Here is a 26424-nt window from a genome sequence, read left to right as displayed (position 1 = left end):
GACTTAAAAATGTGTCGATACTAGAGAAGCAGTAGCCTGAATGAAATGTCCAAACATAGGTTGGGATGGAGGGATGGGGTTGAATAGTATAGCTGAAAGAGATATCAAAAAGAAGCTGACAGAGAAAAGGTAAACTGTGTTCTTACCGTATCCCAAACACCAGCAACTGGGAGATATTTTCTGTCTTTCCTTTAGATAAAGTAGTGTTTTCTAGTATAAATAAACTTACCTGTGGAAATTGTTGCTGCGGGATATGAATGAGGCAAAGAGCTTTGCAGTATTTATTTATTAACAATATTTGACAGTTAAGCAACAAAGGCATCCAGGATTTGTAAGGCGAGGCTAAAACATGAGAGCAAACCCTGAGTCAGCCTCAGAGAGCAACCTGGAAGAAGGAACTGCCTGGGCTGGGTGCTCAGTACTCCTCTGCCATAGGGTTCCTGACATCCACTTTGGAAACCACCTGTGTCAGAAGGGTAAAAGGGGATTAAAGACACACACACCCCCACCTCCCCAACTCCCACATGGATGTGAGGAGGCTGTTTCCATGCCGTTCTGTGCCCTGAGACTGAGAGGTGATCTGACTTGACAAAATAAGCAGAAGAACCCCATTGAGGGACAAGTCTTTCTGCCTTCTGAAGCAAGATCCCTGCCATCCAGTTTTGCTGTAGTTTCTCTCCAGCCTATGGTAGTTGTTATGGAGCTGACACTAACGTGTTTAGATTTCATCAGTTCTGCTTAGCTGTCAGTGAATGCCCTGTGCTCTGCTCTTCCAGGAGACCATGTGAGATACCGATTTGAGATGGAGCTGGTGAGGATGGGCTTTGACTTGCAGAATGTCTGGCGCGTCTCTGACATCAACAACAATTACAAGTAAGTGTTTCACCACCAGGCTCTCTCCACTCTCCTCTTTTCTTACCTTCTTCCCTTCTCAATCCCTGTGCAGAGCAGCAGGTGATTCAGACTCCATCTAATCCTCCTTCCTGGCCTTGAAAACCCTCAGGCAGATCAACATATGAGCCAGATCAACTTTCTTTCTGCCTTTCACATTGTGGAATTGAAGAAGGAATACAGCCCAAACATCAGACCTAGCAGCAATAGTAAATGCTGACTCAGGTTGTTTATAATATGGAGACATTGGGGAATCTTGGAGGAACCGTCCATCACAGGGTTGCCTTTCTGGTCAGTTGTTCTCTAAAATGCTTGCACTGTTTGAAATAAAAACCAGAAAGTTTCCATAAACTCAGGCAGCTATTCAGTTCTGTTGAGAAACTGAGGGTGAGCCAGTAGAGAGCTGTCAGGATTCTCAGAAGTCTGGGGAACGAGCGAAGCTTGTTCATTCTGGTGTGAAAGAAGCTAAAGGGTGATCTCCTTGCAGCCTACAGCTGCTGGAAGGGCGTGTACAAAGTTGGTGGAGTGAAACTCTTCTAACAGTGGGAGATGACTGAACAAGAGGCAGTGCCCACAAGGTGCAGCTTGAGAGGTTCAGACTGGACGTGGGAGAGAAAAAAATCATTCCCCAGGAGTGTGATGCTGTGGTAGAGCAGATCCCCAGAGAAGCGGGAGTTCTCCACCATTATGTTGTTATAAGTCTCAGATGGTCTGGCGTTGGAGGTGGTCCCTTGTGAGTGAGAGGTTGGAGTGGAGATCTGTAGAAGGTCTCTCCCACTGACACGTCAGTGATTCCAGCCTGTCATCTACTCCCAGAGAAGAGCATGGGAGCTCTTGGAGAAGTGTTGCTGCATTCTTTGCAGCAGGTGGCATTAAGCCAACATGATTTTATTAAGCTTTGACAGGCATATTCATTTCAGCATTCCCTATAATCCTTTTCTTGCAGTGACTGGTATCCCTCAGTCTTTTCTCTGTCTCAGCCAGTAAAGGCACCCCCATCACCTCTATATCAGACAGTGCCAGGTCACCAGTTTCTTGTGGAGACCATGAGAAGCCTCGTGCACGCTGGCCTGGGGAAATCCAGGTGGAGTTGTGCAGTTTGCTACCTGTTCTCCTCTCTTCCTCAAGTTACCCAAGCAGCAGGCACTAGATTTGGGGGGTTGATTGACAGTTTCCATTTGGCCAATACCAACCACATCATTGCTTTTGGACTATTAACATGCCTGATGGCATTTATGCAGTTTCTCCAAGGATGTCAAGTAAAATTGTTTTCCTGAACTGCTTAGTTCTGGAGCGTACAACCTGTAGGTCCCTGACCTAGGCAGAGTCTCTGTGTGTCTTTGAGAACAGTCAGGCTTGTCTACTGCTAGATATTTGGGATGTGGTTCCCTCTGTTTCAGAAAGTTCAACTTAGATTGACCATCTGTGGTTCGCCTGCTGGCTGGTAATACACAGCAATTAGCCAACTTCTCTAAAGACAGATGTTTTATTTCTAACCAAACCAGGGAAGAAAGAACTTGGAACAAACCTCAGCAAGCTGGATGCAGGCCTGGTTTTGCTTTCCTCCATCTGCTGAGTTCCTACCTGGAGCTCGTGGCAGGTCGCAGCTTCCTGCAGACATCCTGAGATCTCAAAGGTGGTGTAATTTGCTTGTGCAACTCAGAAACCAGTTCTCTCTTGCTGCTTTGGGGAGTGTATCTTTAAATCCTGCCTTGGCTTTTGATCATTACCACCTGCCTCTATTCACAGGAATCGGGTTACTTTTTAACTGTTTATAGTTCTTTTATCTTTTATTTCCCAGCACTGGCAAAACAGTGTTGTTAGAGACAGGATACTCCAAGGTAATGGCTTTGTTCATTGTCTTTCAAGTCTGTTCGGAGATGTCCTTATCTGGAAACTATTATCTTCTTCCTGGCGACAGCCATCATAAAATTAGAGCAATACAAGCCTATAATAACCACTCCTTTGGTCTTGATAAAAGTATAATATTTCAGCATACAATGATAATAGAATTATTACATGATCTCTCTGTGGCTCTCACATCTGTAGTGATCTGTACACCCAGAGAAATGGACACGTTCCGGCATTGCCCATCCGGTGCACCCATGCTGCCTGAGATAGTTGTGTCCTATCGGCCTCAATACTGGTGGGCTTGGTACATGCACAGCTCCTTCAAGAAGGAAAAGACATTCACCTTTCCTTCAGTGCTGATGCTCATTTTCAGCTTTGATCTTTTTACAATTGTGGTTTTATTTATTTTTGACTTTATGAGGAAAAAGGTGTCTGGAGTTCTGCGTTACTGGTTTAGAGAGCTGATGTTTCTTACTTGTTTCTGTGACTGCTCTTAATTCACATTTTGTCTTATTTTGTTAGTTATCTACAAATTTTAATACTATCCTTTGCTTTTATTGGAGAAGTGATAATTAGTGTTTTGTTTGTGTGTGCCATATGAACGTGTAGACAATAAGTTTCTAAGGGATGTTAGTGACAAAGCGTGTACGTTTGTATTCTACAAAGGATGAGCTCCCTGGCTGGATGGGCTGTTACCTTTGTGGTAAGGAGACGCTTTGTCAGTCCTCATCCATAGGTGTGGCTTCTGCCAGTTTATACATTTGTGGTGTTAGAGCCCCCTCATTCTGGGATCAAACCTCACGGTTTCAAAAATGTCTCATCCTGTGTTCTGGGTCAGTGTGGTGTCAGGGTGTTTCAGGCCACTCCTCCATGACCCATGTTGACTTGCTGTTGGTCTCTCTTCCATGTGACATGTGAGCATATTGCACAACTCAGGGACAAGCATGGTTCCCCTTTGTAGTGAAAAATGACTGTTGAAGTTCTGTGCTATTTTTTATCTTTTCAAGAGTTAAGGTTTCATAAGAGGAGCTTCCTTCAAGTCTTTGCTGAGCCACCTGTTAAAAAACAGGCCCCCCCCCCCAATTAAAAAAACCCTCCTTCTGAAAATCCAAATCAACTGTCAGCCACATGAGCTCTATCTGCTTGTTCAGTGATATTTCCTGCAAACTCTACATACGTGATACATGACCTCCCTCCACAAAAGTCATGTTGACTCTTCCCAAGTGCACGGTATTTACCCTTGCACCAACTGTGACAGTCCGTTGCTTTGTACAGAAGTCAGACTCCAGTGGTTTCCTATGTTTGCCCCGAAGACCTTTTTACAAAATTGATATTGTGTTTGCCACCTTTCAGGCCTCTGGCACCCAAGCCAATGTAAGCAATAGCTTACACATCTTGGTTAATCATTCACCTGGTGTGCATTTGGGTTGCTGTAGAAATGTTGAGCATTATCTAGTCCTGGTGATTAGCTGCTCGTCATTCCTAGCAGATTGTTCTAAAACTTTCCCTGCAGAAGTTACCACGTTATTCTCTTCTTGTGCCTTGTCCCTTGTAAAACAGCGTTAGATCTGGCAGCTTCTTTGTGGGCTCTTCTGTTGAACTCAATGCAAATAGTTTTGATTTTCTGCTGTGATTTTGCTGTCTGTTAGACCTTCAATTTTGGTAGCAGGCTGATACCTCCAAGAGGTTTGAAAAAGGTCTTCAGAGTATTAATCTTTTAACAGGTCACTTCTCAAAAACTGCATGGCATTTTTACTCTTTATTTTTTTTTTTGTTCAGGTACACATTTGACTTCCCTCATGTCCTTTGGAAACATTTACCCTCTTTGAAGGATGTCCTTTTATTTCTAAAATCCTTCTTTTGCTCACTCTGCCAGCTCTTTATGATCTTTTTGATGCATTTTATATTGCCACTGAATAGCATTTTTAAATAACCATCATATCATATTCAAGCATACCCCACCCCACCACCCCTTTTCTCTAAACTCACTGTTGTGGGAGGCTTATCCCCTCTAAAAATATTGTTGAATTCTACTGTGTGATGAATACTGTAACAAATTAATTTTTCAGTTATTGTATTTTGGAACAGGTTAGGACCAAAGGAAGAGTTATGTACTTTTGTATTACTTGGCTGGTAGTACCGAGAAGCAGCTGATTGCATCTGAAAATGTTGTCTTTGTCTCATGCATTATCATGACACTTACGTGTTTTATGTGGAAGCAACACAAGTCTCCTATGGCAATTTCTGCCCTCACAGCCTTTCTGCATCTTTTCCAGCCTCTTGTGGATGCCGTCATTATTGTTCTGGTGGTTGGTAGTGTAGCCTTAATGCTATCCTGTTTCTCTTTAGGCTTGGAATTTGAGTCCATCCACATTCTGTGTTGGTTGTAGATGCTGGTAACTCTCAGCCTCACACTTAGACCTTCACATTTTCCTGGAACATACCATACTTTGTTCACTAGCTCAACCTATTTTGGTCTTCCTACAAAGCTTGTACTCTGAAATTTAGGGTACCACTTGTATCAAGTGGTATCTTCCGTGTATCACGTTTGTAAGATGATGTTAAACCAACATACTTATCTTTGCTTTTTAGTTCCTCTACCTTATTTTTTGGAATTCTAGCCTAGAAGCACAGGTCTGTTTGCCTTGACCTCATTGCTTGTTTTTTATGTGACCTGTTTACATTTGGCTTAACTTATTGAGGCTGTCCTGTCTCCTACCTGAATTTTACTGAGTTCTGTCTTATTGTTTTCCTAAGACTACAGAGTTTTAGTGACTTAACTCTTAGAAGATACGCTCCTGAACCTCTCCTATACTGAGACATCTCCTGTAATGTTTCATCTGAAGTGCCAGGGAGCTGATTCTGTTTTCATTTCAGTGGAAGCCCATTCTTGCATAGATTCAGCTATTCCAAAAGTTTCTCCAGACCTTTACAGGTGCTAACCCTCTTCCACATACCTTTATTCAGTCCCACTTCAATGCTTCTCTAATTTCCTGACCAACTTTACATATGGAATCTGAGGTATTTCAGAGATGTCCAAGCCTAAACATCCTACCACAGACATCCCGGTCTTCAGCTTCTTACCTGACTGCTTTAATTTTGCCTTCTGGATTCCTCTTTCTTACCCTGTTGTTTTTATCCCATAGACCAACCTTGCTTTCTGCCTGGGGCTTTCTGAGAAGCTGTCTAGACACTGTGTGAAGTGCCATCTTCTAACATGGCAGGCAGTTCCTCGCTAGCATCATAAACTAAATACTAAGCACTGTATCATGCCTGTTGCCTTCAGCAGGGATAGCCCGTGCTCAGAGGAGCACCAGACCACCCTCTGGAGCTTGCCAGCTGGATAGTTTTACCCCCCTCAGTTTGCTTCCCATCTGCCCTGAAACATTCCTTCTAAATGATGTGGGTTATAGCCTAGAGCTAAAGCTGCTCTTTGATGTTCCTTGCCCTGTAGGCTTTGTCTGCCTGGGCTGCTGGAGCTCAGCTGGTCCAGCATCCAGGCAGTGCTTTGCCTCTGCAGCCTGCGACGTGCCCTGCGTGCAGCCGTATGCTGGAGCGCAGCAGCAGGGGCCGGTTAGTAGCTGCAGTAATCAGGAAGCCCCAGCACTCCTGGATTTTTACATGTGCTTCATTCTACTTGTATTGCTTTCTCCCCTTCTCCCCAGCACTGTTTGGCTGTCCCCCTCTTTCCCTTGGCTTCCCTCTTGCCTTGCTGATAATGTACTTGCAGTTGGATTTTTAACGTTTTTCTTGGGACTTAAGTATTTGAAAGTCTGTTGCCTCATCTCCCCCGCTCTCCACAACTGAATTTCCATTTTAGCTGAACTGCTTTATACTTCAGGTTCATTCAGATGTGGGGTTCCTCTGGCACTGCCACTCTGCTTGTTGAAGAGTTGAGTTGGGTGCCCCCTGCTATTACCTGTGCGTACTGAGAGTTTCTTCCCCAGGGGACTGGATTGGTAGGGACTTGCCCATCACATTCCTTTCGCTGCTGGCACGTGTTCAGATGTGTATAGGAATCTGATTTCTGGCACCCCACCAAACAAGATATTCTTTTAGATCTCCCTCATGTCATTTTACGATAGCATACACCAAATCACCATTGCCATCTTTCTGGGCAGAGTTTTGTCTTCCTTGCAGAGAAATCTGTAAAGCTTATCAGTGGTGACCTGTTTTCCGCAAGGCAGAAAGTGGCAGATCATCATTTACCAGGAGCTGTGTGTATTCCTGGGTTTGCAAGTGCTGCAAGAAAACCAAAACCCCACATAAATTGATTACTGTTCCCCTAAACCCTCATAAATTCTTAAATCCAGAAGATGTTCCAAAGGCATCCTTGGGAAGTACTGGGGTGCTTAGTATGGGCCCAGAGGTGAGGCCTGAGGTAAAAGATTGCCTTCTCTCAGCTCATTCCTGACAGCATTTTTTGAGTCATTTTTCCCATGTTGATACTATACTGAGACAGATACAAAGAGGAAGAGCTGAAGTCCTACATGCTGAGTTTGGGGAAACATGAGCTGCTCCTGCCCTCTCTCTGCACACCTTCTGTGGTGGAGATTTTTGATTGCTGAGTCCTCATCTTGCCTTCATGCTTTCTTTTCCCCAGGCTTTGTTCCAGTTATCCTCAAAAGCTACTGGTCCCTGTCTGGATCACCGATAAGGAGCTAGAGAACGTGGCTTCGTTTCGGTCATGGAAAAGGATCCCTGTGGTGGTGTACAGGTAAACACAAAACCGACGCCGTGCTCTCCCCCAAACCCACGACAGCTGCCCTTTTCCTTGTAGTCCTGTGCAAGGCGTTGTGAAGCCAGGTTAGCGGAGCACGGGGTGACAGCGGTAGCTGCATTCTGGTCCTCACTGCATGCTCCTTGTGCCCCCCACCTGAAAAAATGCTGCTTTTAGGCCTCCTCCTCCTCCTCCCAGCTCACACATCAGCCTCTGTAGGAACGCAGTCTGCAATGGTACACAGGGTGCTCTCCAGACCAGAGAAACAACGTTCCAGTAACTGTTACTTCTTTCTTGCTCTTGATTTGATCTGAAGATGTGGGTGACTTTCCTCTTACGTGAGATGCAGCAGGAACACCATATCACATTAAGGTTCTCTTTCTGTGAGTTTAAGCATTTTTTCGTATTGGTACTTGCCTAGATGCTACTTTGAAAAGAAACCTTGGCCAAATGAGCCTGATATGTGGCCCTTCTCTGAACTAAGTGTTCAGGCTTGGACATAGCTTTCAGTACCTAAGTGCAAATAACTTCTGTTTTGATCAGATTCTGAGAGTCTGACAACATTTAACTAGCAGAATTAAATGTTTGCATGTGGCTGAACTTTGTTGATTCAATAGCTGATAAATATTCCCTGGTCAGCCTTCCAAAAATAATAGATACAGCAGGATTCAGGAGGCTAGGCAGCAAATAAAGCAGGGCTTTTCAGGGCAGGAGGGTGGTTTCTCAACAAACGTGTCTTCTGGTAGACTGACATGTTTGAAACAAACAGGAGGCTGGTTTAAAAGGTCCACCCAGCCAGTGTGCATGCTGTAAAATGTACATTATGGTTTTTAGCCTTAGACTCTGTGTTAGCAATTACTAAATCCAAATATAAAAGACTTTGAAAATATCAGAGCTGCACAACAAAGGACAGCCCTTGGAAGCAGAAAAGCAGGGGACAAACCCAGTGAATGTACACATACGTTAACTCTACATCTTCATGTTACATGGTTTGCTGTTAGATGCTGGCAAAACACAGTGTTATTACTTCTAGAAGAATTAAATTCTACAGCAGAGTAATAATGAACGCTGCTTAGCGCATGGAGCCTTTCCCTCTTTGTAGCCAAGTCAGCTAAGAAGTTAATTGTAATTGTGATTACTTTTGCTAAAAATGGCCTGCTGCTGGAGACTCTCCCAGTGTGCCTCCGCACCCGAGGGCAAAGCTGTGTCTTTTTGCTACTCCAACAATTATTTTGTTCCTTGCTTTATATCACTGTAATGGTACCCGGTAATTTACAAGCTGAGCTGCAACCCTTTGCAGCCGGGGATCAGATTAGAAGATGCTGACAAGTGATGTTACAAGATGGAACAAGTGCTTGCCCCTATGTATCTTTCATTTTTATGCACTCTTTAGCCTTTGCCCTCAAGATCAAAGTCTTTTGTCCAGGAGGGTCTGTGAGAGCCATGTCTGCTTTTGGGGTGCCTTGTACTTTATGGAGGGGGAAGAAAAAAGCCTCACACTCAGCTCCTCCTCCTGAGTCACAGCTCAGGAGAGAGTGGACAGTTGGTCTGGGCTGCGTGCAGCCCAGGGACTCTGTAACCACAGGCCTGTTTGATAGACTTCAGGGCCTTTGGAGGACAATGCTGAATTTGTTGGGTCACAGTCAGATCTGTAAAACATGACACCAAAGGCACCACATTATCAATTTTCTTTTTTAAAAAAGTATAATTTAACTTTCAAGCAAAGCAGAAATGCACATCTCCATCTCTGAGTCTTCACTGGAGATGCGCAGGAGAGATGCAGGAGCCTCCAGGCACAGTTCACTTTTAAAACAATGCAAAGGATGCAATTAATTATTTAGCTGACTACAGAGGCAGACAGGCATTGTATGCCAGCCGCTCCTCGTTATTACTCTGTCTACACAGCCACCTTCAGAAGACCTTGGGACTGTGTTAGCAAGAGAGCTCCTCACGGGCGCTCAGCATCACCTTTGCTCGTGGTCGTGCTGCAGCGGCTGTCGGGGAAGCAGCGGGCGAACGGTGGACTTTGCTGCAGCCCGTGGCTGAGCGCTGGGTCTCGGGCTTTCACATTGTGCCAGCATGAGCCAGGAGCCTGACGCAGAGACTCGAGAAATTAAAGTACTTGCATACACACATCTGAGTTGGGAACCTTTAGGTAACAGCTCTGTAAACTCTTTCTGAGCTCTTACGTGTTAAGCTAAGCTGCTTGACTTCGTATTGTGGATGAGCACTCTTATTGCCAGAAAATAATTGAGAGGGGACTTGAGAGGTGTTAGTTGATGCTTTCTGGGTGATTTTTATGGGTTAAATGACATGTACTAAGAACATCTAGTTCTAGCCTTGTGCTCTGAATGAATCTGGGAGTAAAAGCTCAACTGATAAACCAGAAAGGCACCTCATACTCCAGCTTTGGATTCTGAAAGGGTCTCAAGTCATTAAGACTAAACTGAGGATCCCTAAGAAATAATTTGTCCACAGAAGTTAAAACTTGGTGGCACTTCCTGCCATCCTAGTTTCAAGAAAGGAGCTTTTTTATTTGAGGAAAACCTCCATAAAAATCCCCAATAAGAAAAGACCTGAAATGCTTCATGTGCTTTTGCTGGGAGATTAGCAAGGGAATGCAGAGTCAAGCCTTGGCTGCTCCCCTTACCTGGGAAGCTCCTTGCAAGTTCAGTTGTGGTTTTGGTTCATCTGCTGGCACCTGCTACACCTTCTGCTTGCTGATGACTTCATGCTCATCGATGCTGGCCATATTTCCTTGTGTTTATTGGCACATCGTTATGTCTCTTGAAACTGGCTACCTCATGGCCATCCCCTGCCCCGTGTTTGTTGCAGTGCTGAGAAGTTTGTGCTACCAGGAAGTTTTCTGAGTTTAATGTTACTCTTTGGCAATGTTGTTAGTATTGCATTAAGTAGGCTGCCACTGACTTCAGGTGGCCCACACAGCTAAACTCCTTTTCTACCCTCTGTACCCCAAAGCAGTGCCATCACATCCAAACAGCCTGTTTGGAGCAGTCCCTGGCACAGCACCTGCATTTCCCAAAAACGTGCTCAGGCACTGTCTGGGAAAGTGCTGGTTGGCACAGGCCAAAAACTGTGGGTGTGCTAACAAACAAGCTTGGTGATCACAGGCTGGCACTTAAGTCCACACCTTGGCTCTGTTTCATTTACTAGTATAAACAAAGCCTTTGCTGCTGTCTGTATTAACCATCCTTGAGTGATCCTGAAGACAGGAATAGATCTCCTGGGAGTGACTGCTCTGTAAGTCACCTTGCAAAACGAAACAGCAGCAGAGGAGGGCACTGAAAGGAAAAAGACCTCAAAATATTTTGACTTAGCTTAACATGTGAAAGCCTTCAGTTTAAAGTCTTCATCAGTATCAGTAATGACATCTATGAGATGTCATTAACGATAATACATTTTCTGAGTTTATTGATAAGTTGCCTCAGCAGATTAAGGGGACCTTGTCTTTGAGAAGCAAAATCATTCCTGCAGACTGCAGTAACTGCTGGTGAGATGCTGTGCACTGCTGTGAGGAGGAGTTCAAAGCCTTGATGCTTTTTCTTGGGGTGCTGCCTTACAGCAAATAAAAGGCACTGTCATCTGCTGTGGAACTTAAAAGGGGGCAGCATGAGACAAAAGAGATACCTTCAAGAGTGCTTCTGACAGCCCTCACTGGCAGGTAAACCACCTTTGGGTGATGGGTCGAGGCTTGTGCTGGTGCACTTTGGAATCTAGAGTGTTACATCCCCTACTTTGCCACCAGTGCAACTTTTTCAGAGGTGTTGACCTACAAAGAAAGAAATAGTACTTGGATGTGGCTTGTCAGGTGCTTTATCTACATCTTTGATTTTTATTCCAGCTCGTCTTCAGAGGTGCTGCGTGAGGGGTGGTGGGATAGGGATGGGCAAGCACTGTTGTGATGAACTGAGGTGCAGGATTCTTCAGTTTATTACCCTGTCTCCAAGAAGAGCCAGGCACCAGGAGTAGCATCTCAGGGAAGTGTAACAAATGGGACAGGTATGCAGGTGTTCTTTCCTGGTGCATCTTTGGAGCAGCTGGTATCTTAAATTTTCTACAATAGATATTCAGGAGAATGTATCATTGTGTTTCACAGTCACTTGGTGGACCTACATGACTTTAATGTATCTTGGAACTAGTTTATACTTCCACATTGCACTGTGGCAGTGAGTCTGCTGTCTGTTTTGTTTCTTGTCCAAAAAATACTTAATTTTTGTTAAACATATGGTGTGACCATTCCAGTGCTTGTGTGTGTTTCTATCAGAGAAAAAAAAAGACTAATCTTCCAAACTTACTTTTTTGTATCTTTCATGTCCTTTTATGCTTCTCATCTATTCTTGTCCTTCTCTCATGGTGGCAAGTTGTTTCCTACGTAAGTTGTTCCTATAGCAAAGCTCTTCTATACCTCTGATTGGCCTTGCCATCCTTCTCTGGAGGTCTGAGTACTACGTTGTCCTTTTTGAGATGGATTAGTGAGAAATTTGTGTCATTTTGACAACGCGTAAGATGCGATGCCATATTTTCTGTCTTATTCTTACCCGTATAACAGCTAGCACATTCTTAACCTTTTTGCTTCTCTTGAGCACTGAGCTGAGGCTTTTTGAGAGTTCTGCAGTGACTTGAAAGTCTTTGAGATTTGGCCACTGATTTGTACCAAACTGTTCCATGTCATAGCCATATATTTTGATCATCTGTAAATACTTTTAATTTATTAATACTAAATTTCATACCCTTTTTTAAAATTGCCCAGTATCACAAGGTCCTTACCAACTTTTTCCAGCCAGCCATAGACTCTCCTGGATGATTCTGTATCACCAGCAACTTGGTCACCTAATGGTTCATTCCATTTCCAGGACATTTTGAATTACTTGACTAGTGTGTTCATGTGAAAAATGAACACTTATTCCTACTTCAGACCTTCTGACAGGTGTCAATAAGCAATAGCCAGGGTAGCGTTCACATTTTAGGCGTTGTTAATAAACACCAGCTCAGGCCTCCACCCAGAAACTAACCAGTCTGATGCTGAGTGAGCTAATCTTGCTAGCTTCTAAGTGATAAATGAAATGGTTTAACAGCTGGTATGTACCTTAAGGAAGAAAAAAAAAGAAGGAAAATAGGAGAACAGAACAGCATTAAAATAACTATTACTTTCCCAAAGTACAACCATAATTATTTGAAGTTCTCTCTGGTTTAATATATAAATATTTACATGTCTATATACCTATATATATCTATATATATAGATATATATATAATAGGTATATATATATCTCTATATATATCTATTTCATGTATTATATCTTTATAGATACTATATAGTTATATAGTATTGTAAATACAAATATAAAAATAGTTTAGTAGAGTAATGGCTAGAACAGCTGGCAGCTTCCCCCTTGCTGCAGAAGCTCCCCATTCATTTCAGTGGTAGCCGAGTCCCAGGGCAGAGCCGTGGACCCTGGAGGTGACGTCCCACAAGCCGCCGCTGACCCCAGAGCTGCCACCATCCGCTGGCACTGGCCGGTCCCACAGCCGCACGGCAGCGACTGCTCCTCTGCAATCTCATTTTGTCAGCTGTCCCAGCTCCGTGAGCCCCTCCTGTGCTGCTCACAGCCATCTTCTGTTCCTCACCGCTGTGGTGCGAGTGACATCCTCCGTGTCACTGCTTTTGTTACGAATAATGGTTATTTGAAGCGCCCTGCCCTGTTTCGCTGCTTGGATGCAAGAGGAGATGCAGTAGATGGAGCAGTGAGGGGGGTTGTGCAGGTGCTGACTGCAGGGGAAGTTTGCTGGGGTTGCTCTTCGTTTTTTTCCCGGGGGCTCCGTCAGGTTCTCGCTTCCTTTGCAGACACGTGCGCAATGGGGCGGTGATTGCACGCTGCAGCCAGCCTGAAATCAGCTGGTGGGGCTGGCGAAATGCCGATGACGAGTACCTTGTGACATCTATTGCCAAAGCCTGTGCCTTGAACCCTGGAGTAAAGGTATCTGGTGGCATGCCACACAGCGGGAGCAGCGATGGCAGTGAGGCCTGCGATGCCGACTTCGGTGAGACAGCTCGTTCCCTTCCGCTCTTTCCTAAACATGGGAATTATTTATTGCTTCCCACACCTAAATGTTGCTGATGCTGCTAACAGGGCTGTTACAGTGCAAGGTGTAAACCCAGTATCCAGAGGGATAATCTGGGCCCTGTCACGCCTTGACTGCGGTGTGCGGGACGGTTCTCTGGGCTCGTTCAGGGGCAGTGTTGGGTGGCACTGGGGGGCTGTCGCAGGAGGGAGGGAGGTGCTGGGAGCTCAGTCCGTGCTGTCTCTGCAGACTCATCCCTGACAGCGTGTTCAGGCGTGGAGAACGCCGGAACTCCTCAGAAGCTGCTGATCCTTGATGCCAGGTCCTACACTGCGGCTGTGGCCAACAGAGCAAAGGGAGGCGGCTGTGAATGTGAAGGTACAGAGGGTTAAGCACATCGCAGAACAACTTTCTCTTGGATCTGCTTTGCTGAGGAGGGCCTAGAGCGCAGCTGGGGGACGGGTCAGCATTTTGGTACTGTGTCTCCGGGAGCACATTCCCCTTCTCACTTGTACAAAGTCGGTTATTCCAGATACATTGCTGCTGGCCCACAAGGCTCTGGTAGAAAACTGCCTACCTGGAGACCAGAACTGGTGCTGTGAGGGGGACAGCTAAACTAAACTAAGTGTATGGAGGCAGTTGCTGCAGTGGCAGCAGCTCTCTGAATGTTTCTCTCTGTTGTGTTCAGAGTATTACCCAAACTGTGAGGTCGTGTTCATGGGCATGGCCAACATCCACTCCATCCGGAACAGCTTCCAGTATCTGCGTGCTGTCTGCAGTCAGGTGCCGGACCCCAGCAAGTAAGTGACTGTTCTGTAGCTGAGTGTGATGCCGTATCTGTCAACGTCCTGGGGGTTTTTCCTTCCCTTTTTCCTATCTCAAGTTTCTACCTCTGAAAATGGAGGGACGGGAAAGTGCTCACAGTGCTTGAATGCTGCTTATTTTGATCCCTGGTAATCCAGAAGGAGTTGCAGCACTACTTCAGTGTCACTTGACTGTGTGTGTCCTCTGAGGGTTTCTAAAAGGTGCTGTATCTGGGAAAAATTGAAATTAGAGGTTGGATTCTTTGCACTTATTCTGAGACTGGCTGACTCCTCTTGAACACATTTTAGTGAAGACTGATTTTCATTGTGGACTTCAAAAAGATTTAGTTTAAAATACATCTTATTATTCTTTTTTTTTTTTTTCCCCACTGGAATGCTAAGCAACCATTTTCTTGCTTTTTGCACACTTTCTAGCTGGCTTTCAGCCCTGGAGAGTACCAAGTGGCTGCAGCACCTTTCTGTCATGCTGAAGGCAGCAGTGCTGGTCTCCAGTGCAGTTGACAGAGAAGGGCGTCCAGTGCTGGTTCATTGCTCAGACGGCTGGGACAGGACTCCACAGATTGTAGCACTGGCAAAAATTCTTCTGGACCCTTACTACAGGACCATGGAGGTATGAGTCATGCCATGCTGCTGTCTTGTGTCTGTTAAAAGGCGGCTTTTGTCTCGCAGTCTCTGGAGAGAGGAGCAGGATTGCATTTGGCAATAAGCTTTAGTGGCATTTCAGAGCTGCTGTTGTGGGTGTTGTGTTTTCCCACGTTTTCTTCCTGCCTGTTTTTGGTGAACTGTACCTCTCCCCTCTGCCCAGCTTGGTGGAGGACTGTGGTAAATAACCTCTTGTGTTCAAGGTTCATCTGCTTCCCTAGTCTTAATTGTGCATATTCTCCAGGCTGTTTGTTGTATAGAAATAACTGTTAGTTTGTGTTTGGAGATCTCTGACATTCAGGTAGCTTTGCTCCCAAACCAAGCGCTGGAGCAGCCTCCTTTCCAGCCCTTGCCTGACACTGCTGGCGGATGGGCCTTGCCTTGTCCTGCTGTGTGCCTACAGCAAAGTGTCTGCAGTTATTTTTTTTTTTCTTTTTATTCACAGGGCTTCCAGGTGCTTGTTGAATCAGATTGGCTGGATTTTGGTCACAAATTTGGTGATCGCTGTGGTCACCAGGAGAAGGTAGAAGATCAGAATGAGCAGTGCCCAGTTTTTCTCCAATGGCTGGATGCTGTCCATCAGCTTCTGAAGCAATTTCCTTGCCTCTTTGAATTTAATGAAGCTTTTTTGGTAAGAAATATGCATGCAAACACCTCTTCATCCCTTGCCAGATGTAAGCAGAGGCAGAGGGGAGGCCATGATATTTTACAGTGTTGTAGCTGAAAGAAAACAAAAATTGAATTCTTCAAAAATGGGAAAGTGTCTGAGTAGTACTTGGGCTCTGCTGGCATTCCTGACATACCTTCACTGTGTGGGTCCAGCCCTGCCCTTCAGTTGTGGTATTCTGACCTGGTTCTGTACCTGTGATGGTTCTGTCAGTTGCCTGCAATTTCCTCCTCCTCCCAGTGGGTACTACAGGCTCGGAATACCTAGCAGATTGCACAATGTTGAGGGGTTTATATTATCTGGTTTCTTTGAGTTGCTGCTTCTCCAAGTCTCTCTCTAGCCCAGTGAATTCAGATACTGTCAACAGCACTGTTTTGATTAAAAGCCTGATTTGCATATCTCAGAGCAATGAGAGTCTGAAACCTTTTAAAAAATAAATTAGAGAAACAATAGCTATTAATCTTTGTCTTATCAAAAGACACATGTTAGAGTTATAGAGGGATGGGTATGGTATCAGTTGACTATTGCTTTCACTTTAATCTAAGTTGCTATCCCCTCGCTGTCCTGCCCTGTGTGGAAGAGAGGACAGCAGTAGGGTCATAGACTGGGTAGGAAGTGTGTGAGCTGTCCCAGAGTGGAAGACGTTTCCCCTGTAGACAGGAGACACCATTTCCCACTGGCCCTGACAACTGTTCCCCTTCTGATGCTGCAGGTGAAGCTGGTGCAGCACACGTATTCCTGCCTGTACGGGACCTTCCTTGGGAACAGCCCCTGTGAGCGAGAGATGCACAACATCTACAAGCGGACCTGCTCCGTGTGGTCCCTGCTGCGGGCTGGCAATAAGAACTTCCACAATCTTCTCTATATGCCAGGGTCTGAGCAGGTCAGCAGAGCTCTTGGCCCAGCTTTCCAGGCTTTTTGCCTGCCAGGCACCAGGGACTGTGTGGGGAGAGGCTGGAGGGTTTTATTTTCGCGTTCACCTCTGATCGTAAGCGATGGTTGCAGGTGCTGCATCCGGTGTGCCACGTGCGAGCGCTCCACGTCTGGACGGCAGTGTATCTCCCAGCTTCCTCGCCACATCCTCTGGGACAGGATGACATGGACCTTTACCTGCCCCCTGGATCTCAGAGCCAGGAGTTCAGCGGCAGATGTTTGGACAGGTAAGATCCTACAGCTTCAGCCCCAGGTTGCCACCTACCCACAGGTCTCCCCTCCATCTTTGCTCATTGTAATTCCTCTGTTTTATGTGTTGTTCTCATCTTTCCTGTGGAGAGCAAGCGCTCTGTAGCATTGTCCCAGCCAGTTGGAGAAGATCATGTACAGCTCCCTGCTGCACTTAAAAGGCAGACTGGGGAGGCCGTGCTGTAGGGTTGTGCATTCCAGCTCAGGCTGCTGCACTGCCCCTGCCCACCTACCCCATGATCTGTAATTACAAACACTTCCCTTCCCTCATCTCAGTTTCGACCGAATTGGAGAAAGGTTCAGTTTTGTTTTGAGATTTGTTTGCATTTGGGTTCCAGATTACCAAAGACAAGATCTATGGATGACCTGCTCTCAGCCTGCGATTCCAGCAGCCCACTGACCCGCACATCGAGTGATCCCAACCTGAATAACCACTGTCAGGAAGTCCGGGTGGGCCTGGAAGCCCGGCATGCCACCGTTGAGGGAGCCGAGCTGCACTTGGGTGAAGGCACTGTGGTGGCTGCGGGAGACACACCTCAAGTGGAGGAGCAAGAGGAAAGCACTCCCCTGCAAGCCAACAGCACCTGTAGCAGCCGTGCTGAGCACGAAGGGCAGGGCAAGCAGCTGAGCAACTGGGCACCTGTGCCAGCAAGCAGTGTGTCTCTGGAGGCAGAAAAGGGAAACGGAACGTACACGGAGGAACTGGGTGGCACATGTCCAGCTCCAAATCCTTCCGGACTGGAAAGCGTTGACAGGGTTTCCACCAGTTCCAGAAAGCAGTTAGAAACCTGTTCCCAGGAACCTTTGAAGGCCACTGGCATGGTGTCCAATGGAGGAGGCTGCCCCAAGAGAAACACTGCCTGCCAAGATATTCCCAGCCAGGAGTCCCTGGCACCAAGCACCCCTTGCCTGGATGTCCCAGGCCCTGCCCCAGGCATCCCCTGCCCGGGTGAAGACAACAGCAAAGGTGATGCTGGAAGGAGTGCGCCCTGCGAGGAGCCTGCCCGGCTGGGGAGGGTCCCGCTAGAGCAATGGCGCAAGCCCATTTCCCAGAGCCAAAGCAGCGAGTTCTCCTTCCTGGGGTCCAACTGGGACAGTTTTCAAGGCATGGTGACATCGCTCCCCAATGGGGAGCCTGCACCCAGACACCTCCTCTCCTATGGCTGCTGTAGCAAGAGGTTGACCAGCAAACCTCTGCGGGCACCAGGCCTGTGTCTGAGCGGCCAGTGGTCTGCTAGAGAAGGTGCCAAACCTTCAGTCTGCTCTGGCCACATCGGCACGTATTTTGCAGGCCCCGCAGGGAAGCCCGGCCGTTCGTGGCTACCCTGCCACCTGAAACAAGTGTCTGGTCCCAAGCACATGCCACCAAAATGTCCTTCTCCTGTGCCTCCTCTCTACCTGGACGATGACGGGCTCCCCTTCCCCACGGATGTGATCCAGCACAGGCTGCGGCAGATCGAGGCCAGCTACAAGCAGGAGGTGGAGCAGCTGCGCAGGCAGGTGCGAGAGCTGCAGCTGCGCCTGGACATCCGCCACTTCTGCGCCCCTCCGACCGAGCCCCCCATGGACTACGAGGATGACTTTGTGAGTAACTGTCTCTAACACCCCAACTCGGCACCCCGGTGCGGCTCCAGCAGCGGTGCTCCCTGCACCCCCCTCGCGCTGCCCTCTCCAACCACCGTTCTCAATCTCTTACTTCTGGAGTGGGTGGTTAAGGTTGTTCCTGTGCTTCCTCAGCCCTTTTTCCCTCCTGTCCATGTGCTGTGTCCTCATGCTACCCAGAGGTACCTCTGCTTCTTAAGGGCCAGGCAATGGCTCCTACATGGTCATAATGTTTTACCTCCGTGTACGGGGAGCTGTGGAGCCACCCACATGCCCCTCCCAAGCACCGAGTGTGGCAGGAGCAGGGAAAGCCCTTGAGTGTGTGGTTGAGGCAGCTGAGGGGATTTTTGGCTTCATCTCTTTTTGCAGACATGCTTGAAGGAATCGGACGGCAGCGACACCGAAGATTTCTGTTCTGATCATAGCGAAGACTGTTTGTCAGAAGCGAGCTGGGAGCCTGTTGATAAGAAGGAGACCGAGGTACGTGTCCTGTTATGTTATGCAGCAGGAGAGAATGTTTCTTTGCAGCTAACTTTAGTGGTTATGGCAGCAGAGAGTGGTCTGGAGGCAAGGCAGAGAGCAGCTGCCCATGTCCTTTAACACACCCTCTGCATCCTCTGCTGCTGCTGTGTGCGGTAGAAGGGGGCATGGGGGGTGGGCTCGTTCTGAGCTAGCCTGTTGTGGGCCAAAGCCACATCTCAACCTGCGGTGGGGTCCTGAGCCCTGGTCACTGTGCTGTTACGAACTGTAGGCTGATGAGGACTGGTGTCTGCCCTAGGTCACGCGGTGGGTTCCGGACCACATGGCCTCGCATTGTTTTAACTGCGATTGTGAATTCTGGCTGGCCAAACGGAGGCATCACTGCAGGTAAACAATATTATCGCCGTAGTTCCACTCTTCTCAGCCTGCTTCTCGTAAAATGCCTGTCTGTGATGTTTGTTCCCTCCAGCTCCCAGGAGAAAGTTTTAGGTCTTTCCTTTATTTGCCAAGCCTCATAAATTCCCTGCAGAATTCTACATTGTTCTTGCTCTATTTTTCCAAGGCCTTTGGTCCTTCTCCTGGGTAGCAATGCCCATTAGTCCCTTTTTCGGTGCTAGCCAGTTAGCTTGTGCTGGAGACCACAGTATATACTTTAAAAAACATGTTGACAAGTCCTAAGTAAGGCTGGTAGTTCACCCCTGAACTGGATCCTTTGTGCTTGCTGAAGTTTTGCTGTGATGTTCCCAGCTCTCTTTTCACTGGTTTTCTTGCTCCTTGACAGGAACTGTGGGAACGTGTTTTGTGCTGGTTGCTGCCATCTGAAGTTGCCCATCCCTGATCAGCAGTTGTACGACCCTGTCCTCGTTTGTAACTCCTGTTATGACCACATCCAAGTGTCTCGTGCCAGGGAGCTCATGAGCCAACATCTGAAGAAACCCATCGCCACAGCTTCCAGCTGAATGCCAGACAAGGGACCTGTCTAAGCCCAGCCTTTTCTCTCATGGGTTTGAAGGGTGACTCTGCCTCCACTGTAATTGTGAAGGCCTTTGGTGCAACACTTGAACACCAAGCTTGAATGCACTGTCTTCAGCAGTCTTACTATCAGTCTGGAGCAGAGGAGCTCAGATTAGAGAGTATGGTATGTGTCCCCGCTCTGGTACCGGTGGGCCCATACATTGTAGTCTGACGACCTGGGGCTGAAGAGGGGATTGCAACCTCTTTCTTTTGTGGGCTGGAAAACAATGTTTTCACAGATATTGCCTGTGCAAAGTACCCCCAAAGCAATAGAAAGGCATGTTTAGAACCAACTCCCCCTACAAAGGCAGGCTGCTGTACGAAAAGGAAGAGGGCAGACCCCAGGTGGTACCATGTGCTTTGGAAGGGTCCCAGCCTGGAGCAGTTCTGCAGATTCTCTTTCCATGAGTGTGATTTGCGATCAGCTTGGTGAACAAGACTCATTAGCCATCATTAATTGATTCTTCTCTTGAGCATTGAAGAGAAATTCATTCTGGCTGGAAAAGGGCCGAGCAGATTTTGCCCGTTTTCACGCGCCACTAGGATTGGTGAATGCACTTGACTTTGCCCCTGCCCCCCAACACTGCGGGGAGATGGGAGATTGGCTTTTTCACTTCTGCTCTGCCCGTCTGCTTTGTCTGCGGTCGTGTCACAGCCTGGTGCTAACACAGGAATGGCACCCTGATCCTCTCCTGGCATGGAAACAGAACTTGTGTTCCTGTGTTGCTCCTCCTCCCCTTTTCTGCCCTCAGCTCTCCAGTTCCTACTGCTCTTTATCCTGAAAACTTGATACCTTGAGGGTATAGGCCATAATGTGTTGTTTTACCTCCTGGAATGTGCTGTCTGGTGTATGTGAGGGTTTCAGTCCAAATGCTGCTATATATTTCTGTGCACTTAATGTAACCCGAAGAAGGGAGAATGAAGCATCGATACCAAAATGGGGGTGGGGAAGGACACTGGCTGACACAGACGCTACAGTCTGTGCTTTTCACTTTAGGACGTACAGCCAAACTACAGTGATAAACAGGACATGTGGCATCTGCTCAGTGGTGGAAACAATCTATCTGATTTGCCCCAGTGCTGCCTAAAATGCCTCTTGAATTTGACTTCTCTTCGGCCTCCTGTACAGTGGTCAAAGTTCAGAGTTGCCAACTTGTAATTGCCTCTCTGCTTCTTCTTTAAACTAGAGAGCAGGAATCCCAACTCATTCTAAGGACCTGGGTTTAGAAAGAAAGTGGGCTTCAGGTGGGCTTTTGTTTAATCCCTTGTTAGATCCCTTGGGGAGTATCCATCCTGCCTCCTTTCTAAGAAATCCGTGGATATTAATGAGGAAGAAGAGTTTGAAAGTGGGGCATTTCTTTGCAGAAATACAGGTTTTCTTTCCAGCTAAATGAAAATGTCTGGTATATTCTGCACCTCATGAGCTGAGACCTTGTATGTGGGGGGAGGGCCTGTGAGGACATTTGGTCTACTAACAAGGCAAAGTACTTTACACTGTTATGATCTCCCAATTTTTTTGCTCATGGTTTGTCATCTCTGTCAGAGGGAGTGGAATAATGACCCTTTCCTGCACTTTGATATGTCAGCCTCTGGTTTTGTAAATCCCAATAGTGCAAGCAAAGCTAGCATCATCTGAAGACCCTGTACTTACTTGGACTCTGCTTCTTTTCCATACTGGGAACAACCAATATGGCTTTGGGAAGAGAAGGCACCTTGCTTCAGATTCTCCCCTGCCTTGTACCTTGCAGTCATTGCCAGACATGGAAGAGTGACCGTTGGGCTGGCAGAAGAAACTGGATTTGCTCCTGTTTTGCACATGTTGGAATGACTGCAAGCAATAAGGAAGCCAGAACTAGGTACTCCTGGCCCTTCCGTTCAGGCCATTAGTCCAAACTGCTTTTAGCTCTTGTGAGTTTCAGCGTCACAATGTGCTGGCCAAAAACTCTAAAATCAGTTCGATACCATTGTGACAAACAAAATGTGCTGTACAACTCAATACAGTCGAAATAAAATCTCTATATTAGTGCTGCTGTGTTTGGACCCATTCTTTAGTTTGTGGTGAATTCTTTTTGCACAGTGTTTCCCAGGCTGCTGTCACTTGCTACTTTTTCCCTCGATTTATGGTATGTTAGGAATTTAATGTTACTTGTTGCAAATAAGAATCATGGGTAGGACACAAAGCACACTGTGCTGTGGTCTTCTACTCTGAGGCCCTCTGCGCTTTTCTGAAAAAGACCCCGCAGCTGCCCAGGATACCAGGCCCTTCCAGCCTCTCTCTGAGTGACTTGGTGAGGCATTTTTCTTTTCCAAGGAAGAGCTGTTAGGGAGGATTCACTCCCTCTTCACCAGCATGTTTATACCACTTTCTGCCTGGCCGGCTGTATGGTTGTGTTCCTCTATGCAGGATTGATGGGTGGGAGCTGTTGTGCTTAGCCAGCCTGGTGCTCCAAGGGTGATGCAGGTAAGTTATCGTTTGTGGTGAAGCTGGAGAGAATCTATTAGAAAGCCTGTCCTCAATTTAAAGCATCCAGGGATCTTAAAATTAGGCAGATCCCTGGCCAGCTGCTTCCATAGTTCAAGTCAGTGTTCATGTCAGACTGGTAGTACCTAAACACTTTGTTGTATTAAGAATGTTAGGAGCAAGATAGCTTGCTGCATTTAAAAATTAAACATTGCTCCTGAAGTGGTCACACGAAAGGAGGTCATCTTTGGAGGCAATGTTGCTGAACATTGATCATGAGCGATGTTTTACAAGAAAGGCCAGTCTACTGATTAACTTCCAGGCTCTGCTCTTAAGAGTTCCAGTGTCGTCCTGAGAAGTGGTGGAAGGTTGACTGCTGGGATTGTTGTAGGAGCCTTTGGCTTCTCATCACCAGCTGGGACAACCCCCATGCAGTCAGAGCTGAGTGTGGACCTTCTGCTGAGACACTCCTGGCTGTTGTAACATCACGCTGGCAAAGGGCACTTAAGGCTCATGATTATTGAGCACAGAACAAAGCATTATCACTTAAAGTATATAAAGCCATAATTTTCCAACACATTCAACCTGAGGTAATCTATATGTGCACTGAAATGTGTCTAAACCTAGCACAAACAGTGAGATCAAAGCATTCTCCTATCAGTGCACTAACTGCCATGAATTCTCAGCAAATTAACAGCCGGAACTGCTTATGATGTACCATGATATCTCATCAGCCACTGAACAAAATAAACATAGATTTAGGTGTAGTGAGCAGCCAGGTCAGGCTTGCGATGGTTGGTATTGTTCAGCTGCTAAGCCATTAATAGATAATGCTAAAACTGCAGGGGATGTGAAGAGACATGTTAAGCCTTGGTTATGAAAGAAGAAAAAAGGAACATGATGCGTGGCCTTCTTGTGAACCCTGCAAGTGCTGAGCGGGAAGCGGTTTAAAGCGAGAGACACAGGCAAGAAGGATGCAGGCTTTCTGAGGGCACGTTTGGTGTGTTTCTGTCCATTTGGTTTTCAATGTAAGGGTTAAATAGTACATTTCTCTCCCAAAATGTTAGGCTTCAGTGAAAGTGAAGTTTGGGCACCGCCATTTATTGATGGTACCTTGGGTATCACTGCATCTCCTAGGTTAGAACTAATATGGCAAATTGTCCTGAGCTAAAAGATGCTGCGTGCAGTCTTCAGCATGTTTAAAATCATTAATACAATAAATCAAATTTTAGGCCAGTTATGCAGCTTTACTCTCCCGTGTGAGCGTAGTTTTTCCTGACATGTTTGTATGCAGTTCTTACTGAATGCCCAGTCTGGGCCGAGGCTGTCAACCTCGGCGTTGAGGAGCCAGGAGCTGCGTGACCCTGCCGGACTGGACCACGCTAAGTGGAGCCTTCGAGAGAGATGACAGTGGCCGAAGGGTAAGCCTTGCCTGGGGGGGGTATTGGCAAGTTTTGTATGTCTTGGGACAAAGTATTCATCCCTGCAACTGCCACTGCTCTTTTGTGACTGTGGACTGTAAAGTGCTCCCTGTCACCTTCTAATAAAGTATTCATATTGTTCAAAAACAAGCTAGGAAATTTGATATATGGCAAAGAACAATGTCTCTTCACTTGTGGTTGGAAAAAAATGCAGATTTCATTTAGTTTTGTAGAAAGACAAATTTTTTTTTTTTTTTAAAGGCTGCAAAAGTACTTGCAAAGGAAAGCATTTGGCATAGCTGCATCCAAAATGGAGACTAATGTGGAGATTCAGGATATACACTGTGCAGAGCATCTTCCTTTTGAACGCACAGGAAGTAAACTATTTGCTACAATAGTTTACTTCAGTGGTGTTGAAAGAAGGGAGGCATGCAGCATCACTAACTGATAACAGGTGAGCATTTAGAGAGAAACATTTCATAGATCCAGAAAAGCCAAAATTCCTGCATAGAGCGGCAGTTCCTGGGTAGTTGATTGACTTGCGGAGGCAGCAGTAGCGCTTCTTACTGCACTTTCACTTGCCTTGGTGGTTTGGGGCTGTGCTGTAAACCAAAGCAATAAGGATGATTTCAGTGAAGGGAGGGGTTTGATTGTGTACCTTCTTGCTAAGAAATCTTATGACAACTATAAGATAATGTATTTAAGGTCAGGAAATATGTGAGTGCTCAATCTCCACTACTTTCTTGCTCTGAAGGCAGCCAAGATAGAAAAATGTAAATTTCTCCCGTCACTGCTAGTGACCCAGGGATAGGGTGCAGGCAGAGAGACATTACCACACTCTTCCTTTCCCTGCTCCTTGCTCTTCTTCCCCTTTGGTACATAGCAGATTCTTGTTCTAGAACAGCAAGAATGGTTATGCTAGGCTAGGGAGAAAAAAAAAAAAGTCCCTGCAGTCTGTCTCCAGTCATAGCAGACAGCAAAACTCTGAGAAGAGTTTAAGAGGGCAGGCATGTACTTGTACATCTCAAGCACAAACTCTGAGCTTCCTCCACCTTTAAGAGCCCTGGATGTACTTTTCTTTGTGAATATAGCACTTTTTTTTTTTTTTTTTTTTTTTAAATACTCCAGCCAAGTAACATTTTGGTACTCAAAACATCCCATGGCAATTAGTTCCTCAGCTTTCCTGTGATTGTCTGATTTGTTTTCTTTTTTAACCTCCATTTATACTACCAACAATTTTCCTATCTAAGTTTTCATTACATAAAACCCCCTCTGAAGATTTCTTCTTCAGTATTTCCTTCTGTTGAAGCTAGTTCATATCCTTGATGCTGATTTTCTCTATCCCATTTTACCATTTTAACTCAATCTATTCTGGAGTGGGAGAGATAACAACTGCACACATTTGGATTTTTTAGGACAAATGTGACACTTGAAATTCCTGATTTGTTCTGTATTCATCTTCTACTCCCTTCTAAACTCATTTTCTTTTCCCTTTTGTAAACTGCTGGTGAACTTTAAGCTGACGCTTTCAAACATGTACTCTAACTTCATGAATGCTAATAATCAGTTCAGAGATCATCACCATGTACATAACATTAGGATTACATACCATATTTATCAACTCTGCCTTTCCCCGATGTCCAGTGTTTCCCTGCAGTCAGTAAGTACCAGGAGGTACATCTGCAGTCCTGCACAGTGCTGTTGTCCCGAAGAAATTAGGATGAGCAGCAGAAATAGTTGCCTCTTTCACCACCCTGTTCTCAAGATTATTAGCCTGTGGGATTTAATTTAATTTCTTTTGTGAAACCTGGACCTTCGACCCCATTCTGTATTTCCTGTCAACTGACTGCAGCCCCATCCATAGCTGTGCAAGGCCAGAGTGCTCATGAGGACACACTTTTCCCACTTTGAATTTTGAACCTCTTTCCTCAGGTCTGGGCTGGCAGCCGGGCATCAGCCATTCCCAGCCAGGGAGCTCCAGCTTCCTCCGGGCACGGCTCCGGGATGGCAGCGGGACCCTTCTGAGCAGCAGGTTTCACCCACGGGTCTCAGCCCTCACGGGACCGATGTGAGCTGCTGGGGGGGACTGGGGGAGGCTGAGGGGATGGAGGGGCTGAGGGGATGGAGGGGCTGGGGGAGGCTGAGGGGATGGAGGGGCTGGGGGAGACTGGGGGAGGCTGAGGGGATGGAGGGGCTGGGGGGGACTGGGGGAGGCTGAGGGGATGGAGGGGCTGGGGGAGACTGGGGGAGGCTGAGGGGATGGAGGGGCTGGGGGAGGCTGAGGGGATGGAGGGGCTGGGGGAGGCTGAGGGGATGGAGGGGCTGAGGGGATGGAGGGACTGGGGGAGGCTGAGGGGATGGACGGGCTGAGGGGATGGAGGGGCTGGGGGAGGCTGAGGGGATGGAGGGGCTGGGGGGGACTGGGGAAGGCTGAGGGGATGGCGGGGCTGGGGGGGACTGGGGGAGGCTGAGGGGATGGCGGGGGAGGATGGCATTGAGGGGATGATGGGCGACGCGCCATGAGCCGGGCCCGTGCCCTGGTGCTGGGGGAAGCGCAGCAGCCATGGGCGAGCGGTTGCCACAGC

The 26424-nt window shown here is 46.8% G+C and overlaps 1 protein-coding gene across 4 annotated transcripts in view; it reads left to right on the top strand.

The window, feature by feature from the left end:
• MTMR4 (myotubularin related protein 4) overlaps nt 1-21983 on the top strand; it is a 57967-nt gene extending 35984 nt beyond the window's left edge. For all 4 annotated transcript variants that reach the window (XM_042791552.1, XM_033004012.2, XM_033004005.2 and 1 more), the window contains 13 exons: nt 777-873; nt 7346-7459; nt 13329-13525; nt 13796-13924; nt 14235-14346; nt 14785-14980; nt 15458-15643; nt 16392-16562; nt 16685-16839; nt 17200-18445; nt 18833-18943; nt 19242-19330; nt 19725-21983. In XM_042791552.1, the coding sequence (XP_042647486.1) occupies nt 777-873; nt 7346-7459; nt 13329-13525; nt 13796-13924; nt 14235-14346; nt 14785-14980; nt 15458-15643; nt 16392-16562; nt 16685-16839; nt 17200-18445; nt 18833-18943; nt 19242-19330; nt 19725-19902 (2981 nt within the window). In that variant the 3' untranslated portion in view covers nt 19903-21983. The remainder of the gene's footprint in view (nt 1-776; nt 874-7345; nt 7460-13328; nt 13526-13795; nt 13925-14234; nt 14347-14784; nt 14981-15457; nt 15644-16391; nt 16563-16684; nt 16840-17199; nt 18446-18832; nt 18944-19241; nt 19331-19724) is intronic.
• The last annotated feature ends 4441 nt before the right edge of the window (nt 21984-26424 follow it).

This window comes from Tyto alba, unplaced genomic scaffold (genome assembly GCF_018691265.1).
Source record: "Tyto alba isolate M040663 unplaced genomic scaffold, T.alba_DEE_v4.0 Super-Scaffold_19, whole genome shotgun sequence".
NCBI classification, from domain to species: Eukaryota; Metazoa; Chordata; class Aves; order Strigiformes; family Tytonidae; genus Tyto; species Tyto alba.
This window is presented reverse-complemented; position numbering and strand designations above follow the sequence as displayed.